Here is a 15,511-nt window from a genome sequence, read left to right on the forward strand (position 1 = left end):
ATCATCACAGACTGGATACAAATAACAACACTGCCTTTCTGATACAGAAGCTACCACTGTGTACCAAATTTGTGACTCCTTTCAAAAGATGACCTGTTGTGACGACGAAGGGCACAGAGCACGAAGTATGGCCCCACCTGCTCCAGGCCAACTGACTGCATCACCACCTCAAGCCCCCCCTCAGAGTTTTCACTGATGTTGCATCACTGTTGATACTTTTCCTGGTCAAAACATTTGTTTCAGTCTGCTCAGCCCACTCCAGTGACATAATTGTAGCTCTTAGAATTAACCTGTGTCAGGTTTTAGCTTTCCACATTATTTGCAGCCTAAAAATGGAACATCTTTTCTGCAAAAGTCATGTAACAAGGGGCTGATAGTCAAGGTATTTGATGGACTTTCCACACTCCCTACCATCCACTGGCTCTGGTATTGTTCAGCATTGCAATGGCCTCGTCAAAAAGAAACTCAAGTCCTGCCCAGTGTGGCTCAGTTGGTTAGAGAGTTGTCCCACAACCAAAGGGTTGCAGGTTTGAATTCCAGTCAGGACACATACCTAGGTTGCAGGTTTGATCTGGTCCAAGTTCGTATGATACTCGGTATGGGTGCATACAGGAGGCAACTAATCAATATTTCTCTCTCACATCAATGTTTCTCTTCCCTTTCCTCTCTAAAAACAATGAAAAAAAAAAAACACAAAAAAAATCCTCAGGTGAGGATTAAAAAAAGAAAACTGGAGCCCTGGCTGGTGTGGCTCAGTGGATTGAGTGCTGACCTGTGAACCAGGGGGTCGCTGGTTCGATTCCCAGTCAGGGCACATGTCTGGGTTAGGGCCCAAGTCCCCACTAGGGGCCGCATGAGAGGCAACCACATATTGATGTTTCCTTCTTTCTCCCTCCTTTCCCCTCTCTCTAGAAATGAATGGATAAAAATCTTTAAAAATAAAAAAGAACTCAGAAGGATTCCAGACTCTACCTCCCTCACCTCCTCTTACTCCATACATGCTCTCTAGTAAGGCAATTTAGTCCATGAATATGGCTGTCCCCACAAAGGAATCATGCCCTTTCAGCCACTCCCTATGTAATGATCAGAATAAAAGGTGTTAGGGGTTACATGAATGTATTTTGATATTTTGGGATCCTGTCTCAAACATTCTTGGGTATAATCAATCTTCTTCCTTTCACCTAACAGCAACCTCATTGGAGGAATTTTCAACCTATGTCTCCTGACAACTGGAGATCCTACTTAGGGGGTCCCACCAATCATAAACAATACTTTCTTCTGGAGGCACCCTGGGATTGTACTTCTTGTGCACAAACTAGACATTAACTTGCCCTCCTCCCAAAAATACGATGATCTGTACCTTAAGGGTGGTCATATGTGACTTGCAAGTGTTTAAGGCGGTGACCGGTAGTTCAAATAGCTCTTAAATGATTCTGGGGATCTCTCCAAAAGGAGGCTACCTACTTGGTTGCTACAAGGAGCTTCCTATAAGGGTAAATGGCTTGTTATTTACGTGTACCCCGAGGACAAGTATTCCCATGGTAGGAGTCATCCAATTAGAAAAGGTAGTAGGACATTTGTCCCTGATTTTATCTGGAGTGATTAACATACTATTTTGACCCTGGAAGGCATTCTGGGTCAAGCTCAGCTTACTGTCCAGTGTTGTTTCGGAAGCTGAACTTGTTCGCTTGGGTCAAAGCAGAGTCTGTGCATAAGTTAATACATCCTTCTGTACCTGGACTAGTGTCTCACACCAAGTGGAAAGGTCAATATAGAAACTTTCTACTTAGGCAGAAAGGCACCTGGCTTTGTAAGGTAAACCTTGATGGCTTTAAAGAATTTGTTCACCTGATCGAGTTCAGAACCCTGGATATCATGGTTGAGCAAAATAATGAGGATTGGCCCTCATTCTGCTGTTTGGAGTCCTGTTGATTAAGTGTTGCATAAGACCAACTGAACAATTTTGGCCCTCACATCTGTCAGTCATATTAGTTAGAGTGACTGACAGATATACTTACGGGAAAACAAGCAGAAGGCGACAGTGCAAAAATGAAGGGCAGATGTTATTGGGAGATGATTCTCCACGGGTATCTTATAAGTAATGCTACAGTGAGCATTTATACATGTGTCCTGGTACATCAGCCAAGGATTTCTGTTGGTATTTTCCTAGGAGAATTGTTTCCTCATATGGTCTACATATGCTTTGATTAAGAAGACTAAGATGTTTTCCAAAGAGACTGTACCAATTTATACTCCCATAAGCAGCATATGAGCTGCTGATAAGAGCAAATATATCAGCAGCTGTATGTGCTGACATGAGCCTATGAGCTGCTGATACGGCTCCTCATCCTTGCTACCAATTGTCATTGCTAGTCTTCTTAATTTCGGCCATCCTCATGGGAGTGTAGTGGTATTATATCGTGGTTTAAATTTTGCACTTTTCTGATGACTAATGAGATTGGGTACCACCTCCAGTATTTGTGAGCAATTTGGGTATCTTCTTTTGTTACACATTCAAAAAAGGCCTCTGACTGCTGTGAAGCCTGCTTTTTCTTACTGTTTTGTTGTTCGTTATATATTCTGCCTCTGCTTGTTTATCTCTTCTACTCTGTGGCTTGTAATTTTCTTCTTAATGGAAGTGATTATCATAAATGTCAGGATAGTAATTATTTTTGGGAGTAGGGGGATTCTGAAATGCTGACCATGGACACTTTCTAGACTGACATACTGAAAAATCACTTTTCTGCGTGTATGTTATATTTCACAATAAAAACATTAAAAGATAAGCTTAATCCACGACCCATTAACTCCACCCCCATGTATATAGTTAAGAGAAGGGTAAACACATGTACACGAGAAGAAATGAACAAAACATTTTTGTTTATTGCAGCATTGTTTATAATTCACATTATATTTCATCAAAACACTTAAAATTAACAAAAATTGATAAAACTTTGTTCAGTAGGCTACCTTTTGTGAAGTAAAAGTTAGAAAGTAAGAATGTGTTCTCAGCTGCTTTTATTTGTATAAAGAAACCCTAATAATGCAGAGAAAACTCACCTGGTTATATGTATTAAATACATGTGAGAAGCTGGGAGAAAGATGGGTAAGAGAATTTAGAGTATGTATATTTTTATATTTTAAATTTTTATATAGTTTCATTTTTGAGCTGTGTCCATTTTTTTTCAAAAAATTAAGTTTAAAAAACATTACTAGTATTTTTAGAGTGATAAGACGCTGCATGCACCAAACAAAAATAGCATGCTACTAAAAGTAAATTTTCTGAAAGTAAAAAGAACTATTTAAAATAAAAATATGTAATAGCATTAATGAAAGACACAAAAGAAGATGTGGAAGATAAAGTTTAAAAAAACTACTAGAAAGGACAGCAAAAGAAATAGAAATCAGTAGAACAAAAACTTTAAAAAAGGCAGCTCAACAATCAAGTAAGAACAGTTTTTTGAAAATGTATGTGTGAGTAGAAACAGGCTTTTAGAATTCTGCACAAAAATGAGTTCCAATCTATAATTCTATATCCAGCAGAAAAGATAAATTTAGTGTCAGAGTTAAATAAATATATTTCCAAGGCATTTATTGCTTTTTTATTTCTATAGTTATATATATTAAATAAATACTTTTGTATGACATTTTCAGACATGCAAAGTTTCATAAAATCCACCTGTCATGTATCCATTTTCAAGGACAGATTGGAGGATGTGCTCCCACAAGATGAGACAGTAAACCAAGAAAGAGGAAGATAGTGGATCCAGTAAACAAGAAGGAAGATATAGGATTCCCAGGAAAGGGGATGTGCAACAAGACAGAGGTGAAAAGGATTTCCTGGGGGGTGGCAAAGGTAAGAGACTAAGATAATAGTTGTGTGTTAAGCTGAGAATGCAACCAGACCAGCCTTCAGCAAGTCAATAGGTTCCAGAAAAATTTCTTCAAATAGAAGGCATTGATGCCCAGATTTGAGAACAGCCCCACCTACTACCAGCTGTGTGAACTTGGGCTAGTTTTTCTCTATGCCCCAGTTTCCCTCTCTATAAAATGAGAATAACAACGGCACCTACTTCTTGAGTTTGTTATGAAGATGAATTAGTATATATATTGTGTATGTAACAGTGCTGGGCACATAATAAACATTATATTAGTGTTTACAATGATTGTCACTATGGTTATTATCTAATATGTTTGAATATACAGAGAGATTTAAACAACTGGGAAGAATTTGGAGTTGAATTATTGATATATATATAGTAAAGCAAAGAAATGACTAAGACCAGAAAACTGTTAACTCCATGGGAAAGAAAAAGTTGTGTAGAAATAGTAACCACAGCATGGATATCATATGACTCAACTATAAACATTCACAGTAATAAACATTGACTGTGGATCTGATCAAAACAATATTTATAAGCTAATGTGTATGTGAGTGGGGCTGTACAGAAAGGCTAAATCTCCACCTTCTATAGTGGAAAGTCAATAGATAATGTCCAAAACTAAAAATTAAAAAGTCTGTTAAAAAATTAATAAGAGTGCTTCCCTCTAGGGAGCTGGAATCTGGGAGAAACAAAGCAGGGAAAAGCCATTTTTTAATTTTAATTTTTATTGTTTTTCTGTGAAAAGCCATTTTTTAAAGAAGACTTAGAGAACTACTTGACCTTTTAACATTTGTAAATAAAACTAAGAACTAAATTTAAATTACAAGGTAGTAAAAATATTCACAAAAATATATGACAATGATAATGAGTTATTGACCTTAATATTTTTAAAAATCTCTTTAAATAAATAAATAAGCAAGCAAGCAATAGAGAGGAGAAGAAAATTCACACAAAGGAAATAAATTACCAATAAAAATCCTGATTATGTACCTGATTTTTAAAAAAGTCATACATATTAAAATAATAAGATACTACCTTTCATTCTGAATGAATTTCTGCCCCTGGGCACCTCTTCCTTCTCCTTACCTCATAGGAGTTGTCTCTTCCTCCTGCAGTCAGGGCCAAGGAGCACTGGGGAGAGTTCCGATTGGCTGGCATGTTTACTCTGGGCCTCAGCCCTGGGGCTCTCTTGTTGACAACTCAGCTCTTCCCAGGAGCATAAGGCCAGGCAGGGTCTGTGGACGCAACCAGAGCTGCTGGGGCCAGAAGGGAGATCCTGCAGCCTTTACTATGGAGTCTGGTCCAGGGGCTCCACAGAAACGCCAAGAAACCTGGAAGACAGTGTCCACATGGTCAGTCATACAGCATTCACCCCACAAACATTACTTGGGGGCACCAAAGTAGAGTTCATAGCACTGGATGCTGTGGGGGTAAACAATGTCTGGTCAACACCTATTGTAGCTATTTATCAAAATGGAATATGAGCAAGACCACAGATTTAGACTAAAACTAATAAAGGTTTAAAGTCTAGCTTTCCCAACTTTTAGCTATAAGAATATGAATTTTTTTTCAAAATGAGTCAGAACTATTTATCCCAAGGGATTGTGAAAATTAAATGAGATGATGTTTGTAAGGTAACTAGCACCAGACCAGACCAGCCCAAGTAAACTTTTAATTCATATTAGTAAATATTGTTATTGCAAGAAATTATATAATGACAGAAGCAGGTACTGAATTTAATTTGCACAGCAGTCCTGTCATCTATGTGTTTCTTAATTATTATTTCATTTTATGCATACAGAAACAGAAGGTTAGTGATGTTAAGTAAAATCCAGTCTACCTGGCTTCAAAGTTCACATTCTCAATACTATATACCACATGGTACTTGTTATGTATGTGGTAGACTCAAAATTAACATAGTTCTGTTTAATAGATGTTGAAAATATGACTGTGATTTGGAATAAAAACATTAACAAAAGTCTTAAATTGGAAGAGACAGGTCACAAGAAAAATACTAATAGCCTGAGAGGGATTAAATTGTCCAATTTTAATATCCAAAGGTAAAATATCCTGCCCTGGCTGGTGTGGCTCAGTGGGTTGGGCACTGGCCTGCAAACCAAAGGGTTGTGGGTTTGGTTCCCAGTCAGGGCACGTGTCTGGGTTGTGGGCTGGGTCCCTAGTTGGGAGCATGTGAGAGGCAACCCCTCGATGTATCTCTCCCTCTCTTTCTCCCTCCCTTCCCATCTCTCTAAAAATAAATAAATAAAATCTTTAAAAAATATATCCAAAGGTAAAATAGTTTCTCTTGTTGAATGAGGAGAGGGTGGGTGTCTCTCTGTCCAAAAGAGACACTACAGATTTAGTCATTTTTTTTAGGAAAGGGAAAAAATCCACATAAACTAAAGAGGAACTTAAGACAACAAAAGTAAGAGAGAGGATGTAGAGAAAACAAGGGAGTAAAAGAAAATAAACATGGGGGTGCAGACGGGGCTATAAGGGGACTAAATGGTAATGGAAAAAATACAATAAAGATTAAATAGCAATAAAATAAAATAAAAGGCGTGCACGGGTTAAATTTTAAAAACATAAAGACGGTGTTGTACCAAAGAAAGAGAGAATAGGCTTTCTTTTCTTATGCCCATGGAACTTCTACAAAATTCCATGAGATAACTTGTCCATAAAGAATATCTGGTAGATGTTTTAATGTTGGGAATTAAGTGAAATGCAAAACAAAAGTAAAATTTTCCATTCGTATCTGTGAGAATAGCAAAAATATGAAAAAAAGACAATAACTGGTGTTGGTAAGGTATGAATGAACTTGAACTCTCACACATTGCTGGTAGAATTGTAAAATAATGCAGCCATTCTGAAAAAGTTCGGCAAAATGTTACCCACAGAGTCACCATATGATCCAGCAGTTCCACTCCCAGCTACCCAAGAAAAATGAAAACACATGTCTACTCCAAAACTTGTACACAAATATTTACAACAGTATCATTTATAGTAGCCAAAGAAGGAAACCACTTAAATATCACATCAACCGTTGAATGGAAAAACAAGTGTGGTATATCTATACAATACAATATTATTTGACAATAAAAAGTACTGATACATGCTACAACTTAAATGAGCCTCAAAATCACTATCTTATGTGAAAAATGCTAGTCACAGAACCACATATTTTATGATTCTATTTTTGTGAAATGTCTAAAATGGGCAAATTCATAAAGACAGAAAATTGATTAGAGATTTCCTAAGGCTGAGGTGGGGTTGGGGGTGGCATGAATGGTGACTATCTGCTAATGTGTACAAGGTTGAAAATATTCTAAAATTAGATTGTGCTGATGGCTGCATAATTCTGTGAATGTAGTTAAAACCACTGAATTGTATACTTTAAATGGGTGAATTTTATGGTATTGGAATATACCTAAATATATCTGTTTTATATATCCAAATAAGTCTGTTTTTTAAAATCCTCGCCCAAGGCTATGTTTATTGATTTTTAGAGAGAGAAGAAGGGGTGGTGGGAGAGAGAGAAACATCGATGTGAGAGAAAAACATTGATCAGTTGCCTCCTATATGCACCCCAATCGGGGATCAAACATGTGACCTGGGTGTGGTGCCCTGACCAGGGATCGAACCCGCAACTTTTTTGGTTGCTTCAATCAACTGAGCTACCCAGCCAGGGCTGAAAAAGTATTTTTTAAAAGAAAAGAAACACTTTCCTAAATAACCCAGGCCCAAACTGAGAAATCAATACAGAAGCTACACAATCTTTACCAGAAGTCATGGAACACACTAAAGTTATATACAGAGTGAAATTTATATCTTTAAATGGCTTTATTTTTAAAATAAATATAACCAAAGGAGCTATGTTAGAAGTAGAAAACATTAGAAGTAGAAAAAAAATTTTAAGCAAACCTCGCAAAAAAAGAAAGTAGTACTTAAAAATAAAATCTTAAGTAAACCAAATAAATAGAACAATAGGAAGTTTAAATCAAACAAAGAGTTGGATCTTTGAGATTCAACATCAGGGGATAACCCTCTAACAAACCAGACAAAGGAGAAAAGTTTAAATATTACATAGATACAATGAGAGAGGGAAAATCTTTCCCAGATAGGGCAGTGGTTCAAAGTAGTTATTCTGGGATACTAGGAAAAAATGTACAGCAACATACTCTAATATTGATGTGAAATAAGTGCTTCCCTAGCAAAATATAAATTAATGAAGTTAATAGAGAAAAAACACGGAAGACAACAATGAATGTAGAAGAGACCAGAACAAAAATGACAATACAACAAATACAAAGGCTTGAAGGTAGAAAGGAAAGGCAGAGAGTCAGCCCACAGACCTGAGGGCTTGGAGAACAGCACAGTGGTGAGTTCCCTGTGTATCATTTCCCCACTTATATATCACAAATAAGGCACTGGAGAAGCCTATAACTCAAAACTGTCAACAGGCACAGAGAAAAAATAGTTGTAAGAAAAGCCTACTCCCCTTAATCAAAAGACCAAGAAAAGTGTGGACTAATTAAACATACCCATCCCACTCCGGCTAAACACTAATAGAATACACACTCTCTTCAAGCACCCATGCAACAATCTCCAAGACAGCATATCCAGAGTCATAAAACAAACCTCAACAAATTGAAGTCATAAAGCATATGTCCTTTGATTATAATAGCATTGAACTAGAAATCAATAACAAAAACATAACAGGAAAGTCTCCAAACACTTGGGAATTAAACAATACATTTCTATATAATCCATGGATCAAAGAGGAAGTTCCAAAGGAAATAAAAAAGTAATGAATGAAAATGAAAATACAAATAAAATTTGTGGGGTGTATGTAAAGCAGTGTTGAAAGAGAAATTTATAAATTTAAATGTTTATATTAGAAAATAATTAAGCTTTTAAATCAATAATCTAAGCTCCCACCTCAAGAAACTAGAAAAAGATCAAAGTAAATTCAAAACAAGCAGAAGGAAGGAAGTAATAAACATAAGAGCAAAAATAATCAAATTGAAAAAAGAAAAATAGAGAAAATCAATGAAAGCAAAAACTGGTTCTTTGAAAATGTTGAGAAAATTGGTAATCCTCTAGCAAGATTGACAAAGATAAAAAGAAGACACAAATTAACCAGTATCATAAATGAAAGGGGGTATAACTACAGATCCTGCAGCCATAAAAATTTTATGCACATTAATTCAACAACTTGGATGAAATGGTCCAATTCCTCACAAAACACAAACTCCTACAACTCACAAACAATTAAATAGTTATTCTGAAAAGATATTAACCAGGTAATCTGAATAGTAATATAACTCCTACAGAAATTGAAGATATAATCAAAAAGCTTCCAAAAGAAAACTTCCAGGCCCAGATGGTTTCACTAAAGAATTCTACCAAACATTTAAAGAAAAATTAGCATAATGCTACACAATCTCTTCCAGAAAATAGAACACTTCCCAATTCATTCTCTGATACCCTAATACTAAAACCAGACAAAGACAGTATAAAAAAGGAAAATTGTAGACCAACATTTCTCATGAACTTAGATGCAAAAATCCTCAAAAAAGTGTCAGCTAATCAATTCTTGTAATACATAAAAAGAATTATACACCACAATCAGGTGAGGTTTATTCCAGGAATGTAAGGCTGGTTCAATAATAAAAAATCAATCAGTATATTCCCCCATATTAACAGACTAAAGATAAAAATCACGAGATCATATAAATTCATACAGTAAGACAAAATTCAACACACCTATTCATGATAGAGAACTTTGAAATAGCCCCACACAAGTACGGCAAATTTATTTTTGACAAAGGTGCAAAACGTAAACAGAGGAAGGAGAGTCTTCGATAAATGGTGCTTGCGTAATCGGACATTCAAATAAATGAACTTCAATCTAAGTCTCACTTCATACAAAACTTAACTCAAATGGATCATGGACAACAGGAAGGAAAAATGGACAAATCAGCATCACAGTAGAAAATTTCTCTCTGCTCTCCCAGGATAAAAGGAGCAGACAAAAAAGTGTACAAATGTAGTACAACACAACTGCGAACTAAATAATTAAATATTATTGTCGAGTTACATATGGAACATTTATAAAAATTCACCACGTACTAGGCCATGCATCCCCTCTTATTTCAAGGAATGAGCTCCAGGTAGGCATTTTTTAGACCGCATTTTTCTAAGGTTAGAAAACTATTAAACTGATAAACTTTGGAAACTGAAAATGCACTTGTAAATAACTCAGGGGCAAAAGAAACATTATCACCTCTTAGAAAATAATTACAACATAATGCACCAAACCTTGTGGGTTTTAGATTGAACTTTAAGACCTTAACATCGATTTGAGAAGAGAAAATACTGCAAAACAATGAACTAACCATCCATTTACAGTTAGACAATCGCGTACATCACTCACCACCCAAAAGTCCCGGACACTCACCCGCCCCAGGGCCGCATCACCACGTAACGCCTCAGGCAGAGAGGATTGAGATCCGCCCAACAACAACCGTTGAACCAAGGCCGAGAACCCCAGCGGCTTCCGTTCACCACCCCTAGCACCGCCCCTTCTCGGGATTTGGGCTCCGCAGGAAGGGAGAGATTCTGCACATGCGCAAAACCACACCTGAAGCTGTTGTCAGCCGAGAGTCGACGTGGAGAGGTTACGCAGTCGGTACTTTGGGGCATTCGGTGTCCCTCGGCAGCAGTGGGGAACATGGCCGCACCCAGTCCGCCCTTCTTTGTAGGGTACACTATATTGAAGGAGTGCTTATTCCGTACTGAGGAAGAAGAAGTCTCTAAAGTCAAGAGAGCCGAGCGATGGAAATCACAGGTGGTGAGGAGAAGGGTTAGGGACATTTCTCTGAGCGGGCTTTCTGAAGGAGGGGATCTTTGGATCTGTACTCTATGTATCTGTGTAACAATATTCAAAGAAGCCGAGGGGCTTCTGGAAAGACGCAGAAGTGCCAGTGGCTGCCATCTCCTGGCAGATACCAAATGATGAGAAGTGGGGAGAAGTCAGACTGGTTACAGGCTGTCCCGGAACAGACCACGAGGGGAGAAGGGAAAGAAATCAGGGATGTGCAGGCTCTCCCTAGGATACAGCCCTGGAGAAAAAGAGAAGTCAGTGTTATCTTCCCCTCTGCTGTGCTTGTAAAGGTTGACTGTGGGATTTGAATTTTCCCATAATCTACATTATCTTTCACTCCATCTACCCAAGCTAAAATAAAAGCATGTACCAATAATTTTTTTTTAAATTTTTCCTTAACTAATGCAATAGGTCGATAAAAACATCTTTAGGAAACTATTATGTTATTTCTTCATAAAATAAAACCTACGTAGTGATTATACCCTTACTTGGCAAGTGTAGCTTTAAGAAAAGGCTGATTCTGCCTTTCAAACAGTTTGCCCTTATCATCTCCAATAAGGAAATTCTGGAGATGCCCTGCCCTTCTGGGAGATGTCACTGCGGCAAAAGGGGAAGAAGTCCTGCTGCCCTTCATCTGGGACTGCCTACTTACACTTGAAAACCAAGTTCAAATACCTTCTCCAGGGAATCATCCGGACAGAGGTAGAAGGCTCTGTGCCCTGCTGAAGGCCTTCCTGAATCCTCAGGTGAGGAAAATGTTTTGAGGGGCACCCCTATGTCCCTGGTCTAGGTGTTTGTTGAATAAATAAATGGAAGAAGAAATGGAATCAGTAGAAGCCCATTTGGCATGCATACACTTCTAATAGTGTGCCAGGAATCATTGTTAATATTCTTGAGTGTCATAATAGTATTAGGTTATGTTAAAAAATAGGTCTGTTAGACCATTTCAGAGAAGAAGGAAAGATAGAGCCAATAAACATATGAAGAGATGTTCAAAGTCATTAATGTTCAGGGAAATACAAATCAAGGCATGCTGAGATGACATTTTACATTAATTCAATTTGTTAATAATTGTCTGACAATACCAAGTGTTGGAGAGGATGTGCCCCCACAGGATCTTTCTGCCCTGTTGAAGGAATGTAAATAAGTGAAACCAATTTAGAAAATAGTTGACATTCCCTCCTACAGTGAAGACTTATATACCTCACAATCCAGACAGTCCTTAGGGATATATCCAGGAGAAACACTTGCACATAAAACCTAGGATATACATGGCATCCAGTTCACAACAGCAAAAACCTAGAAACAAAAAAAAATGGATGCTCATCAACAGGAGTCAAAATGAATGAATTAGAATAGTACCCAACAATATGGATGAATATTAAGTGAAAAAATCCTATAATTCCCAAAAGATTGTATAAAGCATAACATACTTTTATAAAACTAAAAGTTCCTAATATAAAGAACATGAACTATTTGGGATTTTGTGTAGTTGTAATAAATTATTTAAAAAGGAAATAAAAAATTGATGAACTTGGGATTCAGGATGATGTTTACCTCAGTTGGAGGCAATGACTTGGGATGACACATGAATAGATGGAGGTTATTGTCAAGCCTTACTTTTTTTTTTAGGTGGCAGGTGCATAAATGCTAATTGTATTATTAAAACTAAATATTTCAATTAATTGGGAAATTTTAATTGTTTGGTCAATATCTACATGTAAGAAGAGAAAGTCTGCATGGAGAAAAGTGCTGCCCCTTCCTTGAATGGGGCAAGAAAATCTTTGTCCCCAGACAAGAGATGCCACCCAGTGGTAGGATGAGCAAGGAGGCAGGAGTTCCACACCTTTGACACTTACTGAGGCCCCTGCCATATATGCTCTGGCTCCATGGGTCACCCCATCACGCGACTCGTGTCTGTTCAAATGTCTTTTCTTCAGATGTCTTTCTTCCCTGATCTACCCCACCACTCTATAGCTCCTTGCAATGCTTTAGTTTTCTTCATAGCTTCCTTTTTATCAGAAAGTATCTTACTCATTTACTGTTTGCCCATTTATTTGTCCATGCTGATACTGTGATGAGTTCTACTTTTCACATATGTGGAATAATCAACTACTTATTTTTGGTATCTTGACCACACATGCAGAGAGCAGCAAAACACACACACGCACTGGATTAATTTTCTTAAAAGGTTAATTGTTCCATCTAAAAGACTGCAGGCATCTCTGGATGACATGACTAATTATAAAATTGATTTTGTATGAGTAATGCAGGAAATAATAAAGAGATGGAGAACTAATAAGTATATGAGTCTCTTTGTTCATCAAATATTTATTTATCACCAGTCACTGCCCTTACTATTTGATGTTTGGTAAAACAGAAGAGTCCCCAAATCCCTAGCTTCATGGACCTGGCATCCTAGTGGGGAAGAGAGCTAATAAACATTGTTTATTAAAAGGCAATAACTGCTAAAGGGGGGTGGATAGGGCAGAGTTGGAAATTTTGGGGGACTGCCACTTTTTTTTTTCAGGAGTCCACACAGTTTATTCAGCAATATAACAGGAGAGAACTTCCACCAGGATAGACATAAGACAGAAACAGGGTAGATCTCTGGGGTGCATTCTTTATACAAACTAACAAATAACTTCAGATTTCACAACAGGTGGCAGGCATGATTTATTACACAAAAACAGCCATTTATTCCTCACCTCATCCTTCCTAAGGCAGCCCTCATTTTATTAAGGGAGGCAGTGGCAGCCCCGATCCCCTTTGCCTGTCTTCCCAGGCTCCGTTGTGAACAAGTACCTTCCAATGAGATGTAAGAAGAAATCGGTGAGGGACTTTTGAGAAAGGTTTTCTTACCAAATAAGACTGAGCCTTGAAAGGAGAAAGCTTTGTGCTTCCTACTTTCAGACTTTGGAACTGAAATGCCTGAAGCAGCAACAAGCCGCACTGTAATCACTGAAGACACCTGATAGGCAATGAGATAAGAATACCAAAGGGGAAAACAGAAAGGGCCTGGGACCTTGAGAACATTGTTGAGTTGCTACACAAGTACTGCATTATCTAGCATCTTCAATGGAATTCTAAACTTGTTCGGTGGCCTCTGAAATGTTTTCAACAGTTTTTGCTAAGTTTCTTAACCCAAACTCTGGTTCCATGGTTCTCACAAATAAGTGAAGGCCAGAATGTGGCTAATGTCCAGCAAGATCTCAGTTTTAAGAAAGATGCTTCCCTTAGACTGTTCATAATGTATATGGAGTCACGCTTGGTAACTCCTTTTGTTACCTATCTCATACAGGTACTTTTCTGTTTCCTGGGTAGGACGTTCTGAGTTCACTCACCACAAAGACAGGATAGTCTTTGTTTATGTAGAGCCAAGTAAGTGTAGACAGTGGCATTTTTGCATGTTCTTGTGTATCCTGTGTAGGTATTGCCTGATAGAATGTGACTTCTCTGAGTGACCAGTTATCGATAATGTCAAAGCCACGCTGAGGCCAAATAGAGCCAATGATGAATAAATGATTATATATGAATACATTTATATATATATATATATATATATTTATATAATATATATTATATTAATATATATAACTGATTAATGTATAAGAGGTGGGGTTTAGAATAATGTAGTGTCTATTAAAATGTTTAGTTCTTTTACCAAAATAATCTGGAATCCAGCTACAATGAAGATGCTTTGCCACAGAAGTTATCACTGGAAATGTCACTATGGTGTACATAGTATGGGTCACATCCTCCAGCACTACCTGGTCATATGGTCATATGTCAATAACTAGGCTGTGGAGCTCTCTAGGAGGGGTAAGCTAGTTCCAAAACACAGGGAACATGAAATAATCTGGTTCTAGATGAACAGTGTGGCTGCAATACTGATTAAATTCATGCTAAACAAAATAGGTATAGAGCATGGTAGCAGAGCCAACAATTTCAACAGTTCCCCAAAGTAATGACAGTCTGGATCAGATACAAAAGGAATCATTTCTCCATCTTCCTTGGGTTACTAGTACAAAACCCTCTAGACTTGCCATGATTTTGATCGTTTAAGAAGTTACTTGCTTTGGCCAAGTTTCTTGTTTAAGGCTGTGTCTGTTCTGGTCAAGATTAACTGTAATGCAGGGTGAAAACCAGCTAGTCTCGAGTCATGTATCCTTTTTCTAACCAGTGGAAGACCCAGAAGGAACAGGAGGCAAGCTTTTTCAAAGGTCCACCTGGTAAGATTTTGGGGAGCCCACTCAAGTGGGAAAGACCAAGGAAGAACAAGGCTTCTATTAGCAGGATTATTGGGATAACACTCAGGGCAATAATCAGCCCTGTTAATATGATCCAAGAATACCTGGTAACATTCATTTTCAATAAGTTCAGTTTGGTACAACCAATGGCCTAGCTCTAAACTAGGGAACCATTGCTTCCCAGTCGGGACAGTGTGAATTATCTGAGACCATCTGGGCCTCCAGTTGTAACACAGAAAGTAATACAACAGTAATAGAAAACAGTGACAGAGAGAGACACGCAAATAACCAGGTCTATCACAGGCATGGCTCGCAATTTCTCAGTCCGACCTATACGACTTGGAGAGAGTTAAATTTGGCTTGCACATCCGTGCAATTCTTCAAGATTTCATTATCTATTTTTCACTCAATTGCAACTCACTTGCTAGGAGCACAGATCTCAGAAGAGCTCCTTCTAATCCCAGCTAAATTAGTTATTTTTTCTTGTGTGT

The 15,511-nt window shown here is 37.7% G+C and overlaps 1 protein-coding gene and 1 pseudogene across 1 annotated transcript in view; both read right to left on the reverse strand.

Moving 5' to 3' along the window:
* The window catches only part of ZNF81 (zinc finger protein 81), a 55,060-nt gene extending 44,655 nt beyond the window's left edge, over positions 1-10,405 (reverse strand). Inside the window, exons 1-2 of the mRNA XM_090263876.1 lie at positions 10,345-10,405; positions 4,971-5,215 (exon numbers count right to left, since the gene is read on the reverse strand). Of these exons, the coding sequence (XP_090120002.1) occupies positions 4,971-5,042 (72 nt within the window). The 5' untranslated portion in view covers positions 5,043-5,215; positions 10,345-10,405. The remainder of the gene's footprint in view (positions 1-4,970; positions 5,216-10,344) is intronic.
* A 4,434-nt stretch (positions 10,406-14,839) lies between these two features.
* On the reverse strand, positions 14,840-15,233 carry LOC149991470 (torsin-1A-interacting protein 2 pseudogene; annotated as a pseudogene).
* Between the last annotated feature and the right edge of the window lie 278 nt (positions 15,234-15,511).

This window comes from Furipterus horrens, unplaced genomic scaffold (assembly GCF_987537825.1).
Source record: "Furipterus horrens unplaced genomic scaffold, mFurHor1.1.pri manual_scaffold_17, whole genome shotgun sequence".
NCBI classification, from domain to species: Eukaryota; Metazoa; Chordata; class Mammalia; order Chiroptera; family Furipteridae; genus Furipterus; species Furipterus horrens.